This window comes from Amphiprion ocellaris, chromosome 11, assembly GCF_022539595.1.
Source record: "Amphiprion ocellaris isolate individual 3 ecotype Okinawa chromosome 11, ASM2253959v1, whole genome shotgun sequence".
NCBI classification, from domain to species: domain Eukaryota; kingdom Metazoa; phylum Chordata; class Actinopteri; family Pomacentridae; genus Amphiprion; species Amphiprion ocellaris.
The window spans coordinates 24,879,839-24,898,816 of NC_072776.1; the positions used below are offsets into that span (position 1 = coordinate 24,879,839).

General features: G+C 39.8%; 1 protein-coding gene across 1 annotated transcript in view; it reads right to left on the reverse strand.

The window, feature by feature from the left end:
- Window positions 1-1,412: 1,412 nt before the first annotated feature.
- Window positions 1,413-18,978, reverse strand: part of LOC111572775 (ribosomal RNA processing protein 1 homolog B-like) — a 38,500-nt gene continuing 20,934 nt past the window's right edge. Inside the window, exons 13-16 of the mRNA XM_023276592.3 lie at window positions 12,399-13,693; window positions 12,140-12,310; window positions 8,197-8,263; window positions 1,413-2,063 (exon numbers count right to left, since the gene is read on the reverse strand). Of these exons, the coding sequence (XP_023132360.2) occupies window positions 1,849-2,063; window positions 8,197-8,263; window positions 12,140-12,310; window positions 12,399-13,693 (1,748 nt within the window). The 3' untranslated portion in view covers window positions 1,413-1,848. The remainder of the gene's footprint in view (window positions 2,064-8,196; window positions 8,264-12,139; window positions 12,311-12,398; window positions 13,694-18,978) is intronic.

The following is an 18,978-nucleotide window of genomic DNA, read 5'->3' on the forward strand; positions in this document are numbered from 1 at the left end:
AGCTTTCTCTTCTTGAACGTGGTCGGATCGTCGAGCTGCATAAGCAAGGCCTCTCGCAGCGTGCCATTGCTGCTGAGGTTGGACGCAGTAAGACAGTCATTCTAAATTTTTTGAAAGATCCTGAGCATTATGAAACAAAAAAGTCAAGTGGTAGACCCAAAAAAATTACACCTGCGCTGAGCCGGAGGATCCGATTGGCTGTCCGTCAAGACACAGGGCGGTCCTCGACCCAAATTAAGGCCCTTACTGGTGCCGACTGCAGCGCAATAACCATCAGACGGCATCTGCGGGAAAAGGGTTTCAAAAACAAAAAACAAATTCAAAGACCTCGTCTCCTACAACACCACAAAACTGCCCATTTAGACTTTGCCAGGGAGCATCAAACATGGGACATTGAAAGGTGGAAAAAAGTTGTATTCTCTGATGAGAAAAAATTTACCCTTGACAGTCCAGATGGCTTCCAACGTTACTGGCATGACAAGGAGATCCCACCTGAGATGTTTTCTACCCGGCACAGTGGAGGGGGGTCCATCATGATCTGGGGTGCTTTTTCATTCAGTGGAACACTGGAGCTTCAGGTGGTGCAGGGTTTTGTCAAACGGTGGCTGGTTACGTGCTGATGTTGCAGCGGGCATCCCTCATGATTGAGGGCCCTCGTCTGTGTGGTAACAGCTGGGTTTTTCAACAGGACAACGCTGCAGTTCACAATGCTTGCTTGACGAAGGACTTCTTCAGGGAGAATAACATCACTCTTTTGGACCATCCCGCATGTTCCCCTGATTTAAATCCCATAGAGAACATTTGGGGATGGGTGGCAAGGGAAGTTTATAAAAATGGCCATCAGTTCCAGACAGTTGATGCCCTCTGTGAAGCCATCTTCACCACTTGGAGCAATGTTCCCACCAGCCTCCTGGAAACACTCGCATCAAGCATGCCCAAACAAATTTTTGAAGTGATTAACAAGAACGGTAGAGCTACTCATTACTGAGTCCTACTGAGAATTTTTTTTGTTCTGGTTTGGAGAGTTTTTCGTAATTTCTTGAGTGATGGTCTTAAACTTTTGATCAGCTGATAAACAGCCTATTTCAGTTTACTTGTTTTCAATAAATTACTTTTTCAAAGTGCTTTTTGTCTCACTCCCCCTTCTTGCTTTTGCATATTGTAGCTCTATTTAAAACCTCATTAATATCCAAATGTGCAAAAGGTAAATTCTAGCTATTTTTCAACTGGTCTTAAGATTTTGATCAGGTCTGTATTCAGGAACGAGGCAGGTTCCACACATCATTGGAATCTTAACTGTAACTCCTGACTCTAATTTGATGATTCTAAAAGTGTCATAAATATGGGATGGACTTGTCTTTTCCATACGTGACTTATCACAATACTTAAATTATGCAACTCGCTACCAAATGTCCATTTTATGCATCATTTATTTGAATGTACCACCTTGACCTGTAGGCATGGTTTTAAAGAGAGGCAATTTTTTGCTTGCTCAAATCTGTAAAGACAATGGAATGTAATTAATTTGCATCTCTCTACATTGTTTTCTTGAGTGCCACTCTCCTTAAAAAAATAACACTTATTGCTGCAAATATAATCAACTCACTTTCAAAGGTTAACAGTGGTCTATAGTTAGTTTGCTGCAGAATACTTTTATCACATACACATGGAACATTTGATAAAAAAAAATTATGTAACCGAAAGCACGAGAAGCTTTATTAAAACAGTCACTTAAAGAAATGAGATCCAACACTGATATCACATACACATGTAGACATATTTTTCCAAATGGGTCTGTTATTAAAGAGCTCACAGAAAACATTTCTGTCCATTGTCTGCCACAGGAAGTTAAAAAAAGTCAGCCGCCAAGGGTCGTGGTTTGGGTGTGCTCTTTGGAGTATTGGAGCTGGTTTTGTTGCTCTTTGGGGTCTTTTTGATGCTGGAGGAGAGTGGAATGGGCGAAGACTTTAAGACCCCAAACTTGGGTTTCTGCTGTGGGTCAAATGGCACTCGTGATGAACCGTCTGGACTCACCAGTAGGCTGCGATCAGTCTTCCTAAACTCTGAAAGACACATGGAAAATAATAAGTCAAGAAATGTAATTAATGTACATCATTTTCTTCTACCACCATGTGGGGGTTCCAGGAATTTTAATTTCCCCCAAAATAAAGAGCTTGGAGATAAACTTCCCCCCCAGTACATTGATTTGCATTTCCACAACAGGCCTAAACCATACTAAAAGCTGGATAGCCTCAAATTCTTGTCTAATGTACCATAAAAAGCCTGGACTTCATTCATCCAGCTTCCTCAAACAGTACAGGGTAGCGGAACAGGGTCTGCTCAGTTTCTTCAGAAGTCTACGGTAACTTCTTAATAGGCATTCTTAGCCCAAGACAAAAATTGTGACTTCTTGTCAAAAACAATACAACAGAATAGAATTCCTTTTATCGTCATTGCACATTGGGCAATGCAATTAACGAAAATCAGACATTGCTTTTCAACCGTAGTTCAACAGAATTATTTTGAAAAATAAACTCATGAAACAGGCGTGGCCAAAAATGATGGTACCCCTAAAAAGACTGAAAATAATGTTACCATAGGGACATGTTCAATCAGTGTGTGTTCTCTGATTAGCATCACAGGTGTCTACAAACTTGTAACCAGTCAGTTGGCCTTATTATAGGTTACAAGTAGTCACTGTGCTGTTTGGTGACATGGTGTGTACCACACTAAACGTGGACCAGAGGAAGCAAAGGAGAGAATTGTCTCAGGAGATTAGAAAGAAAATTATAGACAAGCATCTTAAAGGTAAAGGCTATAAGACCATCTCCAAGCATCTTGATGTTCCTCTGACTACAGTTGCACATATTATTCAGAAATTTAAGATCCATGGGACTGTAGCAAACCTCCCTGGATGTGGCCGCAGGAGGAAAATTGATGACAAATGGAAGAGATGGATAATAGGAATGGTAACAAAAGAGCCCAGAACAACCTCTAAAGACATTAAAGGTGAACTCCAAGGTCAAGGCGCAGCAGTGTCAGATCATACCATCCGTCCCATTGTTTGAGCCAAAGTGGACTTCATGGGAGATGACCAAGGAGGACACCATTGTTGAAAACAAATCATAAAAAAGCCAGACTGGAATTTTCCAAAGTGCATGTTGACAAGCCACAAAGCCTCTGGGAGAATGTCCTATGGACAGACGAGATGGTACGCAATTAAAATTTTTTTATTAATTACAGCCTTTGTAATTAATTAATCGCAATTAATTGCAGTTTTGTCAAATAGCAATATTTGACACAATAAGTGAAGTTTTTCAATTCAAATAAAATTGTGGTTGACAGTTGAATCAATGAATAGACATATACGTGTTTATAATTAAAATTTTATTTTAAAAAAGGAAAATGAGACACGTAGAAAAAAGTGATTTTGATGACTTAAAGCCTGAATTTAGTTGTTTTTTCCACTGTATGGCACATAAAATCAGCATAAGTAGTTCAGGGAGCTTCAGAAAGTTGAAAATCCAGAGATTCATTTTGTTTTCATCTTTTCTGGGTCTGATAAATGGTGTAATTTTGATGGTTTTTTATAGGAATATCAATTTTTATTTATATAATTTTTTTTATAAACAAAAAGTTTATAATTAAGTTATTAAAAGAGATATTTTTGTTGTTTAGGTTCTTCCTCCTCCAAGGAGGCAGAGCCTCAACGGAGTAAAAACTTAAACCAGAAAAATGTTTCATTTCTATTTATCTGCATTTTTCATCTGTCTGCTACATTCACAGATTACTGCAAATCTAAGTGCAATTATAGCGATTTTATTCAACATTTTAAGACTTTCTGTAAACTCAAGCACTGTCAAGAAAAGTGGTCTATTATGGGATGGCTGCACCGTTAGCTGTTAGCATGACTCGTAGCTAACGTTAGCTCTGGTGCTAACAGCAACATGTTTTACACTGAGGTGATAACGTTGGCTTGAAGTGATCAGAAAACTCCTTGTTGTACAATTTGCACACAACCAGGCTTTTATCCAAGCTGCCATCAGGAAGATTTTTAAAAGAAAACTTTCTGCCCAACAAGCTCAATCTCGTCTTCCTTCACTGTTCACCAGTGCCTGACTTCACTCAGTGCTTCTTCTTCATGGCTACAAACAGACTTTAGGTTCATTACCGCCACCTACTGGGCTGGAGTGTTCAGAGTTACAGGTGTGCCAGAAATGAGGGAACCGAGGAGGGTCCAAATAACTGCGCTATTATTTTTAACGCGTTATTTTCAGCTGTAATTAATTAATCGAAATTAACGCGTTAAAGCCCCAGCCCTAATTATTACTTTTGTCAGATTCAAATTATTTCTGTGACCGTTGTGAATTTTTCTTTCATTAATCGAGGGGTACCAACAATTTTGTCCACGTGTGTATATGCACAGAGTAGAGGATGGGGCTCAGCACACAGCCCTGTGGGAGAGCCAGTGCTGAGTGCGATGGTGGGGGAGAGGTGATTTCCTATTCTGACCGTCTGGGGACGGTTGGTTAGAAAGTCCTTCATCCAGGACGGATGATATCAAGTGGGCTGTGAAAGTCATGGGTCACTCAGTTCAGTGATCAGACTCCTGGGGATGAAAATGTTGAAGGCGGAGGCAAAGGCTATGTAAAGCATCCACATTGCTCCCCTGGTGCAATGTGAGTGAATACAGATAGCCTCAGATACCACTCACACACTGCACAGCCACTAGTCTGCTCCCCTCAGGTCAGAGACACAGGTCACTCATTTTTAAGACCAAGAGAGCCATGTCAAGTTTCGTGCCTACATCCATCAGACTTATGAATGGCTGAGCCATTTTATTTATTTTACTACCACGTCTTTAGAATATTTTTAATTATTTATGTATTTGGCACCTCACACTTTTGTAAGGAAAACATATACTTTTTTAATCTTAAATTTTTTACCAATCTTTTTATCCATTATCTCTGCTATGTTGGATGTGTTGTGTGTATAGTATATTACTTGTGTTTATTATGTATGTTATGTTGTCGTGTATGTGAATTGTATGTACAGTATACGCACAGATGCTCTGGCACAAATTAAGTTCCTAACGAAAAAATAAAGTTCCTTGAAATTGAAATTAATTTGGTGTTGGAGGCAGGTCAGTGCAGTGTGAAGAGCAGTGGCAATGGCACTGTAGTCCATAGTCCTGTTGGCTCTGAAGGTAAACTTGTGTGGGCTGAAGGTTGGTCAGAGGTTGACTTTCCTGTGTGGTAAAAACAGCCTCTCAAAGCATTTCATAAGGACTGATGTGAGGGCTACTGGGCAGCAAGTCATTCAGCCCTCTGATGATAGACTTTTTGGCAGTGGGATAGTTGTTGAAGGCTTCAGACAGGATGGGATGATGTGGACAGGGACAGGCTGAACATTTTTGTAAAGAGAGAAAGCTGATCTGACCATTCTATTAGTTCTTTTAGTACCCTTCCCGTCACATCACCAGGGCCAAAACAAAAACGGTGATAATGAGACATATTGTAATATTACCAAGTGGAAAGATATTGTGTCGTTGCTGTGTTTCACTCACTTTTTAATTAGCTGGTTAAATATACAAAGAGCACATACCGTATTTTCCGCACCATAAGGCGCACCGGATTATAAGGCGCAGTCTCAATTACGGGGTCTATTTCTGTACTTAAGCCATACATAAGGCGCACCGTATTATAAGGCGCATGCTAAAACAAAGTAACGGAAGCAAAACAGTGAGTTTGGTTGAACTTTATTCTATTACGTATTTAAAAATACACACATTATTTTTTGATCAATCTTCTGGCACAAATCCATCAAAGTCCTCATCTTCTGTATCTGAATTGAACAGCTGGGCAATTTCGCCATCAAACATGCCAGGTTCCCTCTCGTCATTGTCGGAGTCAGTCTCGTTGCCGGATGGCTGTTCAGCAATGATGCCGGCTTTCGCGAAAGCTCGGACGACAGTCAAAGCAGATACCTTAGCCCAGACATCCACAATCCATTCACATATGGTGGCGTAACTCGCCCGGCGCTGCCTCCCAGTCTTAGTAAAGGTGTGTTCACCGTCTCTCATCCATCGCTCCCACGACGCTCGCAACTTCACTTTGAACGCCCTGTTTACACCAATGTCCAGCGGTCGGAGTTCTTTTGTTAATCCTCCCCGAATGATGGCAAGCTCCGAATTCATTTGCTTCACTTGGTTTTTCACAGTAGCGGTGATATGGGCGCGCATGGAGTCGCAGAAACTCTGTTTTGTCTTCTTAACTTGGCACAATTCATTCTCCCGCTTCCTCCACTTCCGAACCATAGATTCATTGATTCTGAATTCTCTTGCGGCTGCTCTATTCCCATTTACAACCGCGTAACTGATAGCCTGTAGTTTGAATTGGGCCTCGTAAGCATGTCTCTTCGCTGATGCCATTTTCGGGGGTCCTTAGCCAAACAAATGTTGTTTTGCAGCATACCAGTAGTACAGTATACCTACCTACCGGAGGCGTGGCGGAGGTAAGCGTAGGTACTGTACGTACCTTTACGTAATGTTCTGTAATTGGTTTATCGCTGCCAGCATATGTAGTGTACGTATTACGTACCTATGTCGGTGGGAAATGGTCCGACAGTCAATCAAGCGGAGCGGGTTAGGTGGCACTCAGTGCACACATAAGGCGCACCGGATTAAAAGGCGCACCATCGGTTTTTGAGAAAATTAAAGGCTTTTAAGTGCGCCTTATAGTGCGGAAAATATGGTACATGATTCACTTTAGTCACACTGACAGCATACAAGGCATGTTACCATAGTTCCTCTATTCAATGCAATGTTAAATATTCTAGACACATAAAAAGTGAAATATTTGAAGCTTTTAATTTTGATGATTACGGCTTACATCTCATATATATTTCTGAGGATCAATCAATAAAGAATTTGCAATACAAAAGTCTAACTTCTGAAAGGTAGTATAAAAGTTCATTTATACATTCTGTACTTAGTTAGGGACCTGCAATTTACTGCACTGATGCGGTGTGACATGGGACCAATCACCGTTTGGCACTGCTGATTTGTTATTGAAGCCAGATTACTTTGATAATGGCCTTCAGCTCGTCTGTATTTCAGTCAGGTGTTTCTCAGCTTCCTCTGAACAATACCTCATGTGGGGTACGGGTCAAGAGAGTTAGCTAGCCAATCAAGCACAGCAATATCATGGTCAGCAAACCATTTGTAGTAGTTTTGACACAGGTTGCAGGTGCTAAATCCTGCTGGAAACGAAAATTGGCATCTACACAAAGCTCTTTAGCAGATAACTAATCAAAATATGAAATGAAAACTATTAAATTCTGTTCAGGTTTTTTCAGATGCATGAGTACGCTTAACAAGACAAAGGGGATTGACTAGGTTTACTCGTTTGGTTCGTACACAATGACATTCACATCTGATCCTCTGCGACAGTATCAAACCAGATGTAAAAATACAGAAGTTTGCCACAGCTTTCCATTTCACTAAAACTACTTAAACTAAGTCATTAGAAATTATTTTTCTGCTGATTACTTATTACTTTTTCTTCAAGCTTTTATATCAGTCTCTTGTCTCTATAGTGTAAATCACAAAGTGTAGATGACGAGGCGATGACAGATACATAGTTGTAACTAAAAGGAATGGCATTTTAGAATAAAGTTTTTTTACCAACTGGCAAATAAAAATCAAAAAAACTGCAGAATTCCTTTTTTACCGTCTTTTTACTGTTTCATCAAACAATGGCAGCTGAATGACTTGAGGGTCATCTATTTATCAAAACACTAATTAAAGCTAAATTATTGTTTGCTCATAGTGTCTTCGGTTTGCTCATATTAAATCAGATACCTCAGAGAAGGCTACACACCATTTTTTTTTTTAATGTGCCATGTTTATCAGTTTCCTCTCTGTACATGCTGGGCTTCGTGAGCTGTAGAGTTAATTAAGAGACTAGATCAAGCCCACCCAAGGAGCTATTTCCCACAGTTGGCACACTACAGTAAAAACTTGACATCAGAAAGGCACCATTTTTCATTTTCTGGAACAGAACATTTTGTGACCTTTCAACTAATTGAAGAAGTGTTTGTATTTAAGTACTTTGCTTCTTAAAACCTTGCATAGATTTTTCATTAAATGCATCTTTATTATTTAGCATAAAAAGCAAATTCTACACATTTTCTTACCAGCTGTTTTATTATTCTTGAGACCGAAGGTCACCTTCTTGGATTCTGAACTGGGAGTTTGAATCTTCTGCAAAATAAACAGATAAGAAAGTTAAATAGTTACACACACAGTATCAGTAATCCCATGATTGTGACTATGCTAATGTGGAGTATGCCGATTCCGTAGTCCTGCCCTGCATCCTTTACTGCATTGAAAATATATTTAACTCTGCTCCCCTTTTCAGCTTCTAAGATGGCATCACAGACCACTATACTACTTCTTTCCCTTTTGGCTTTTCCCTTCAGGGGTCGCCACAGCGAATCATCTGTTTCCAATCACAGACCACTATACGGTTAGCATGATTACCATCAAAGAATGAAAGAATGCAGTACACAATGAGTAGGTAGCAAGAGCAATGACATTCATTTTAAGAAATATAAAAAGTTGTTTAATAAAAACCAATCTAACTGATTTATAAGTGGTTTTTGTTGTCAAATTACAGATTATAATGAAATACTTATTGAGGTTTTGACAAAGTGAGGACCGAACTACAAGCTCATATCCTCAGGCCATGGAATAGACTAATCTTGAGTTGGTATTATTATAAATATTAGAAATACTAAATTAAGGTTCAGTCTGACATCTGAACGTCTGCCAGTTAATTATAAGTCCTTCATCTGAACCAAACAGCACTTTAAAATCATTAACACAACAGTGTAAAATTAAGTGGTGGGCGATTTAATATACAAGTTGCAGTGTAATTACTGCTGACAGAGTTGAATAAGTGGAAACATTGTCAGCAATATCTATGCCACCCTTTGAAGTTCTTTCATGTCAACACACACAGTCCTGTTTATTTTCAGTGTGCCTCTGGCTGTGGAGCTACACATTTCTCATCTGCAGTTACTGGCTTCACTGACCTCCAGAGCATTTATTGTTGTCTTATGCATTATTTGTCAGTCTTTTATCTGCTACCCTGTTCTCACTCACACGCCAACAAGCGTCTTTCTGGTGGAAGACAGTTTATTTTCCCCCTCTTGCCAAGACCTGCTCAAAGAGAATCCAAAGAAATCTTTGGATTTGTTTTTCTCTGTATAATTTTGTCACCTTACTATGGGAAGTGCCTAAAATATTACAATTTGGTGCTATATAAACCAAACTGAATTTAATCTAATTCAGTTGTTTCCTTACCTAAACATGGGAAACCACTGAGGTTTAACAAATGTGTTAAATGTATTTCTCTCCTTCTTAAACACTGTCTAAGCTTATTTTTATCTTTCTGAAAAAAGGTCTTAGAGATGCACTGATAATTTTTTTTTTTTTTTTTTTTTTTTTTTTTAATAAAAACAGTAGATACTGTGGAAGGGGAACAAATTTTCCAAGTGGCAGACAGCTGTTATCCGTTAAAATGCTCTGATAAACCCAGTGTCCACCAACTTGGCTTACATTTTAGCCAAGACAACCATGCAAGACCATAAATATGCAAAACATGTGGCAGGTTCAGCTTGTTGTAGAATTTGAAGAATCATCAGATTTGAATTTTTCAGCTGATCAGGTCTGACAAGCTGTTTCCGCTGTAAATGAACCAATTCTGGGCTTACAACTGTGATGTTTAACAAAATCACTTTATTCTACAATGTTGTCAAAGCTAAAAAACAAATAACAAAAACAGAATCCATGACAGTACTTAGCAACCACATGACAAAAATTCTATTTAGCTGAACTTCAGGCTCTTTCTCCCCAGAGCACAGAGGAGAGTATGGAAGCTAATTAAAAATGTAAGTAGCTAAATGTCAATAGTATGTAGGGACATTTTTTTTTTTAACCAGTATTGGTAACACGCATTTTCAATTTTTGCAAAAATGCATACAATTAAAAACTCTCTTTGGGTCCTTTTAAACATTTATTGCATTATAACTCTGTTACACTGCATACAAGACATTTGTGAGTTCACTCTACTTCGGCTATGCTGTTGCTATAGAGGTGCAGAACTTTAGATAGTCGTGAAGAATGAGTCCACAGTGAGATAAATGTCACAGAAGCACAAAACTCCCCAAAGCGAGAAATTACAAAATTAAAAATTCAATAAATTTTCCAAAGTGATAATGGTGCTCCTCAGAGGCAGCTAAGTGGTCATGTTGGTATTGTAATCTAATGTGTGCACTATCTGTTTGAATGGGCCCAAAAAAAGCTCCTAGTTGGGAAAATTTAAGTACTGTCAAATTGTCCACAGGGTCTGGCTAAGTCACATTCTGACTGCGGTCTGGTGCCCTCACTTTTTCAGTTTCTTTTGGACACATTTTTGGACTGTTTGGTTTTCAGCAGCCACATTTCTCATGTAATACCACAATGCTAAACCAACCTTTTTCATATTTTACAAAATACTTTGTGACTGTATTAGAACTGTATTACAACCCCCTGTGCCACTGGATTTCTGTTATCCTTTTTATTAAATGTTATTATAGACAATCTCCAATGACAGTGGCAGCTACTGCTGGATGTTTTATTCTTTTTTTCAGATAATATCGTGATTTCGTGAAATGGCAATACTGGGGCTAACACATACAGATGTGTTTCTCTCTGAAATGAGTGAGATTTTTGTCTGTGAGCTGCATATTGCTTGGCTGGACAGGTGGTGGGAAACTGCATACTGCAGACATTGATCAGGAATGGCTGGAGCATGACATGACAAAGAGTTCAAGGTACTGACTTGGCCTCCAAATTTCCCAGATCTCAATCTGATCGAACATCTGTGGTATGTCATAGAAAAACAAGTTGATTCCATAGACGCTCCATATACCATGATCTGCTGTTAACATCTTGGTGCTTGATACCACAAGACACCTTCAGAGGTCTGTGGAGTCCAGACCTCATTGGCTTAGAGCTGTGCTTGCCATGATCATCTATGTGAAGCTTAGAGGAAGAAAAACATCTTTCAAGGCTCCAAACTGGACATGCCACCATTTTTGAGTGTGCAAATTAAAATTCCACATGGTTGCATTTGTGCGAGTGTATGATGATTATCAGGCTGATTTGGAAACACACTAGCCATCATGAGCAGCAACTGAGTTAGCGGTTAAGCTTGAAAGTAGTACTTTTTCTTCTTTATTGGCTTCCTCTCTGCCTGAACTATGAAACAATTCATTTTCCTGTTACTGTGTTCCAAAGATAAAACTATCTACAGTGGATTATTAACACACACACAAAAAAAACAAACACGTGGAGACAGAGAATTCTGACCCAGACACATCTGATGATCAGAGTGCAGATGCAGGCAGGGAGATCTCAAATGAGTCAGTTGTTTAACTGACTCATTTGAAGAAGGCGCTCACAACACTCAATCACGATCACTAACGCAACGCTAGAGTTGAACAGTCAAACGAAAAATAACAAATTTTTGGTCTCACGGCTGTATGAGTGAACTGCAGCTGTCTGGTTAGCATTTACAACAGCGTGCATGTAAGGCGTTAAGGAAACATTAGTAAAATGCAGTGTCTATAAGCAGATGATCAGCAAGTGATAAGCCTGGCCTGTTTATAGGGCTGATATCAGACAAAGAGTGGTGACAAAATAAATACACATTTCTGTCAAAATATTTTACAAAATCTAAAGTTTCAAATCACTGTACCAAAATAAGGGTGTTTGGGGAGTGGAAGGGGGCAACCAAATCATGTGCTGGGTGGGACCAACTGAGAAATTTGGTCGCATCAGTGCTACTAGTGAAAAAGTTAGTCCGGAGCACTGTCTTTTCAGGGTTTTGAAATCATTGTGCATGATGATAGTTAAAAGCTTAAAAGGTTCCATAGATCTAAATTGCAAAAGTAAACATTTTCTCTCTGACCTGCTCTGCTGATCTCTAAGTATACAGGTCATTTTAGTACTAATTGTCCAGGTTTTGTAATACACAACATTTTAAAAAGGTTAAAGTCTGGACACTTATATCTGACTTGTCATTCATTTCACCTTCTTGCTGGACAGCAGGGTGCTGGGGTTTCCCTTAGTCTTGCAGAAGAGTGGCGTCGGGACCACAGCTTTGCTCTGAAAGGTGATGAAGTCAAATGCTGATCCTTGGGCTGTCCTTGCCTTCTTTTTAGACTTTTTGCTGCTCAAAGGTGTGGACGCCTCACCAACATACTGAAATAGAAAATCCGTTCAAAAGTTAATTATACCTCAGTATGTAATCTGATTTAAACCACTTACCGTAACATCATTAAATACTCACACTGCCCAGTGTTGTCTTCTTGGCAACAGTCTCTTCTCCTGCAACACCTTTGCTGAATGCAGCTGCCTCCAGCTCATCAGCCTCAAACTCAAACGTTACAGGGATCTTCCTCTTTTTCTTAGGTGATTTCCGAGAGGATGAGACAAGCTGAGTTTCATCTGTTGGGAGCTCTGCATCTATGCTCCTTTTGATCTTGTTCATGTGGGTTGCTGCCACATTATGAATCTTTTTCTTTTTTGTTGGTGTTGTCATGGTGATTTCAAACAGCAGTTTCTCAGCATCTACCATCTGAGAGCATTTTGATGCTGTTCCTTCCTCTTCCAAAGCAGTCTTAAGTTTTTTTTTATTCTGTTTCTTTATCTTCTCAAGTGGTGTTACAGTGCTTTCATTTGCATCAGACGGCTCTTCAAGTGTCTGATCCATTTGCTCCTTGGCCTGATCCATTTTTATCTCCTGCTTGCTCTTTTTCTTTGTCATGTTTTTAAGTGACACAGTAGTGGTGTGTTGTGTTGCTTCAGACCCTGCCTCTACCTCATGTATGCTAGCCTCAAGCTTCTGTGCTTCATCTGCCTTCGGGCTCCTCTTCTTATGCCTCTTCTTGGCTGCAGTCAGCTTCTCGAGTCCAGTGGTAGTGCCATCTTCTGCTGAATCCTCACAGCGTACGGATGTAACATCTGTTTCTGAGCTCAGACTGATAATCTGTGATGCCCCCTCAGGCTTCCTCTTCGCCTTCAGATCCTTGTTTTTCTTCTTGGCAGGCGTTGTAGCGTCATTATTGGGCAGTGTTGTGGTTTCTTCTGCCGACGCCTCACAGCTTACCGGTGAGATCTCTCTGTCATCCTCAGTCCTGTCCATTTCTACTGTAGCTTTCATACCCTTCATTTTCTTCTTAGTCTTCTTCCCGGAGACTGGCACTTCACAGGATATCTCTGACTTTGCAGTAGCACAAATTTCTTGCACCTCTAATGTTTCTGTGACTTCAAGTTTGTCCTCAGAAGTGTCCCTCTTCTTCTGATTTTTTGACTGACCATTGCAGGCAGCGGGGCAAGTTTCTTGTGAGACATCTGGAGTGCTGGGCTCTGTAACTTTTACGGATGACATGTGTATATGTGCTACTTGTGAACAGTCCAGACCTCCTTCAGTCGCTTTAATCTTACAATGAGCTTGAGCCACAATCTCTCCCTGTTCTGGTGTCTGTGCATTTTCTTTTGTATTCTTTTTCTTTTCATCTTTAACCGTTACATCTATGTGTTCACTGTCCTTGTGTTGGTTGTTGAATGCCTCCTTTTTCTTTCCTGAAGTAATCGAGACAAAGATCAATTACTTTTCATGCCACAATCGTGTCATTCACTCAAACTTCTTTAATTAGAATGCACTGCTCACTCAAAATTTAGCTCAAAATGTATACTGGTTCTTGATATCTGAAACAAAAACTCAAGTCAAAGACGGTCAAAGGATGGGGGCTCAGCTCCAACCAATGCACACCCACACCTACATCTCACACTACCATCAGAAACAATCACCTACAACAAAGTACTTTTTTTTTTTTTTAACATTAAGACAATGATTCTCTTTTCCTTGACTGAGCCTTCCTACATTATCTCATCTAATGATTTATACCCAAACAGTGAAGGCAACAGCCTCTCTTCCTTGATTTTTTTTAAACAATCTTCTTTTCGCAACTCTGTTCCTAAAACTATTTGAAATGACTTATTTTAACTGTCTGTACTGAGTCAGAATAGCTAGTTCCCTATAATAACTGGTAAGTTCTTTTGATTGTCTGACAGCTAGGGGTCCAAATGTGTACATATATAAGGTGCATATCATACAATACTGTATTCATTCCACACCATTTCCTAGTTCTATAGTACATTTTTGGAAAATTTGCAGAAAATTTCCATACTAACATTTCAGCACATTGTAATGGTCTGAGAGGAAACTAGACTTACGGACTTTCTCTTGGCTCCATTTTTAGCCAGTGATGGGCTATGTTAAGTAACTACTGGGTGGACAGGTCTATGCTGGAAAAGTTTCCAGTTATCAACAAGATGCATTCTTCCAGGAGAAAAATCACTGATATGTAAGAAATTTGGGGACTAGACCTCCTTGAGTAAACAAATATTGTCCTAGTAGTTATTTACATACTAATGTGCCTAGTTTCAGACTTTTATCGCTGGCCACATCTGATTTTTTCAGTAATTCAAATAGGTTTGGTGTTGTGTTCACTGACTGCTATTTCAAGTTAGAAAATCAGTAAGGGCTGTGTAGAAGAGATCAGGAATGAGGAAAGTCATGGTATTGTAACGGAGTGATACCCCAGAGAAAAGACTAAAGCCCCTTTCAGTTATATGCCTCCTTCAATTGTTACAATGGAAAATAAATGTTACTCTTATGTCTGAATAAACACCCTGCTCAGTTTTCTATACAACTCACAAAGGCAATGATGTCAGACCTAGTAACATGTCACTTTTAACTCAGATGTCGTCTAAATGAATGCAGTCACCACGGATGGATATGCATGCACAAGATTACAACATGCTGACATACAACATTTTTACAGTGTGTGCCTACTAATCATGACAGTCGAAGAGGTAACATCATTTAGAAGCAGCAGGTTTGCTGGGAAGATTTTGTTTACCAATTCTTAGGAAAGCAACAGGAGCAAAACTATTTCGTAAAAATGGTTTAAAATTGGTTGGTGTGAAGGTAATATCAGAGAGTTCTATTCAGCTTATCATTAAGAATGAAATAACCAGGCAGCTTTTTGGATCAGTGTCTGCATACAATATAAAGAACTTCCTATAATGTCTAGTCTTGTGTGCTAGTTGACAAACATCTGTAACAGTTTTGGTATGTCTAAATATAGTCCATGTATCCCTGACACACAGCTGTAACTTTATTATCTTGATTAAGCAAACCATGTTTAAAAGAGGCTTAAGACTGCTGAGGCCCCCCAAGTAGTTGCAAGTTTTCTTAAGAAAATAACTCTGGCATTCTCTTTCATTTAAGATCTTTCCTATTTAAACCACCACACAGCATTTATATTAGCACTATGAACCCCATCGGGTTAGCAAGGCTGTTCTCCATATTTATACCCACTCCACACCACATTTATATTACTTGTGGTAATATAAATGGTACATAGTAGCACATGTAGTCCTGGTTGCAGAGGCATTTTTGATATGGAGTCATTATCAAAAACATGATCACGGAGTGGGGTCACGTGACGCTAATGGCGGAGTAACAGCTTCTCTACAGCTCCTGCAGCTCGATATCCGATTCAGCTATATTGCTACAAGAATTCACGACTAAACCAGTGCATCTACGCATGCAAGAATGCCGACACAAAAGAAAATGACATCTGTTGTTGTAAAACAGTCAAAAACGGGAGAAATTGGCTCGTCTACGCATACCACGACTACCGAGGCCGAGGGGGTAAGCGTAATGGCGGCTGCCACGCCGCCCTCTATTCTCTCGGCTGAACCTTTGGATGTCGACAATTTAGTGGCGAGGATTACTGCGGAGGTTTTAAAAGCGGTGGAGACATCTTTTGACAAAAAGATTGACCCTGTTCTTCAGAAACTACAGGCATGCTCTTCTGACATCGCTGTACTAGACACACGCCTCACGACCGCTGAGGAGCGAATATCAAGCCTGGAGGATATGATCGCCATTCAAGACGTGCAACTTGCCGACATGAAAGTCAAAATGGACTCAGCGCTTGAAAAGATTGACGACATGGAGAACAGGAACCGGCGCTGCAACATTCGGATTGTTGGTCTCCCCGAGCACAGCGAAGGTACCGACCCTGTCTCCTTTACCAAATCCTGGCTCCCCCAGCTAGTTGGCGTAGACTTTAAAGGGGGTATAGTTAAGGTTGACCGCTGCCATCGCATATCCCCCCGCTATCGCTCCCTCCCGGGACAGAGGCCACGAGTTTTCATCGTCAAACTTCACAACTTCCAGGACAAAGCCCGGATCATGCAAGAGGCCAGGAAAAAACAAACTTTGAATTACAAGGGCGCTAAGATCATGATATTTGAGGATTTTTCTGCAGCGGTGTCTAGGAAAACATCAGGCATTCCTCCCAGTCAAGAATCGTCTCAGAGAGAAAGGCATCCCATTTGCGCTGCTCTACCCAGCTGTCCTCAGAATTAAGCACAATGGAGAAGAAAAAATCTTCAAGCATCCGGAGGACGCCGTCGGATTCCTGGATACATTGCCCGGTGCTGGATCATTTTCATCCCCCGCTTCTCGCTCACCCTAAGCATCAGATGTGGTATTTACAACATGAACAGGATATTCTAGTCGATAATGCGCTGTATACATGGTAAGACTTTGGACATTATCTTTTGTTAATCCGTGTCTATATATCTCCTTCAAATATGTGTGCATATAATTCAGAATGTAGCTTTTTCTGACATGTTTTTTTTCTAAGGTAGCTGCAGGTCTGGCTGTAGTTCGTTCCATTTAATGACAGCCTGGTCCAGCATCCTTCCCTATTTAGTTGGGAAGGTTAGCTTGCACCCCTTATTGGGTGTTTTAGACCATCGTCTGACCCTTCTGTGTTTCTTCTTTTTTGTGTTTTTGTTTTTTGTAAATAGTTTTTGTTCTTCCTTCAGCAAAGCAGAGCATAATTTATTTTTCATACTTTTCCAAACTGGTGCATCCTGGTTTGTTATTTTGAGAATATCCTTATTTCTGTGGCATGGTTTAGTACTTGCTTTAAATTATAATGGCTAATCCTAGTACGTCTCTAAAAGTCTGTAGCTGGAATGTGGGGGGTATTCATAGTCCCATCAAACGTAAGAAAATCCTTAACTACCTGAAAAAGGAAAATATACATGTAGCCCTGTTACAAGAGACACATTTGACATCTGATGAGCATCTAAAGTTGAAACGCAATTGGGTGGGACAAGTGTTTTACTCGTCTTTCACAAGTAGGAGTCGTGGCGTAGCCATTCTGATACACAAACATCTGCCTCTGACAAATACACAATCTGTTTGTGATAAATCTGGCAGATATTTATTACTCAAGGGCACATTGCATAGTAAACCCATTTCATTTTTAAATGTTTATTTTCCCCCTGTTCAATCACTTGACCTCATCACACTTGCTTTCTCCTCTTTTTCCGATTGGATCTGTGACAATACGGTCATAGCGGGTGAGTTTAACTGCTACTTCTCATCATCTATGGATAAATCTCCTGCAACTCAGGTTCCTACATCTAAAAGGGCCAAGGCGCTCTTAGACACTTGTGCAGAGCTTGAATTGGTTGATACATGGCGTGTGCTACACCCTAAAGACAAGGAATTCACGTTTTTTTCAGGGGTACATAAAACAAGTTCTAGAATTGACTTTGTATTTACCCCCAAGGTGTCACTAGGCAACATTGTTAATTGTAGAATTGGTGATATAATTATATCAGACCACGCACCGGTTTTTGTTGAATTAGATAATCTTAACGCAAATTTTCGAAATTATAATTGGAGATTTAATAACTTCCTGATTCATGATCCAAAATTTGAAAAGTTCCTGAATGACCATTTGAATAATTTTATACAAGATAATAAAACCCCAGATGTATCCCCTGGATTACTCTGGGACACTTTAAAAGCCTATACACGTGGTCTGGTTATATCATATTCTGCTGGGCTCAAAAAGAGGACTCAAATGGAACAAAGAAAACTAGAACTGAAATTACATGAATTACAAATAAAACACAACCTCTCTCCTTCTGAACAGTTAAGAGGTGAGATCCATGTGACTAAGACAGCCTTGGAAGGGTTGCTGACAAAAAAGGCCGAGAAATCTATATTTTTTATGAAACAGAGGCTGTATGAATTTGCGAACAAACCTAATCGCTACCTTGCTAATATTCTTAAAAATAAGGGATCATCCCGCAATAGTCCTTACATTAAGGACGCATTAGGTATACTCAGCTGCGATAATATAGTGATTAATGATACATTTAAGACATTTTGTAAGCAATTATACACTTCTCAATTTAAATCATCCAATTATCAAGATATGTGTTCCTTTTTTCAGAACCTTGATTTGCCTCAAATTACGGAAATTCAGAAAGAGGAATTGTCTAAACCGATTAACCGTAGTGAAATTCTAAAAATCATTCAGCGGCTACCAAATAACAAGGCCCCAGGGCCGGACGGATTCAATGGGGAATTTTACAAGAAATTCAGTCAAATCCTACTCTCTCCTCTGTCTGAAATGGTTGATTTTTCGTTTGCAAGTGGGGCTCTGCCTCCTTCCCTATTAGAGGCCAATATTTCCCTGGTTCTTAAGAAGGATTAACCCCCAGAGGAGTGTTCTTCTTATAGACCCATATCAGTCTTAAACATTGATTTGAAAATTCTTGCAAAGACACTGGCCTCACGCTTGGAAACAATCTTGCCTAGCATTATTCATAATGACCAAACGGGATTCATCCGAGGTCGATACTCTACACACAACGTAAGACGTCTACTTAACCTCATCCAGCACTCTTCCGCGTTCAATTCTGATTCTATGATTATTTCTCTTGATGCAGAGAAGGCCTTTGATAGGCTCGAGTGGCCTTAT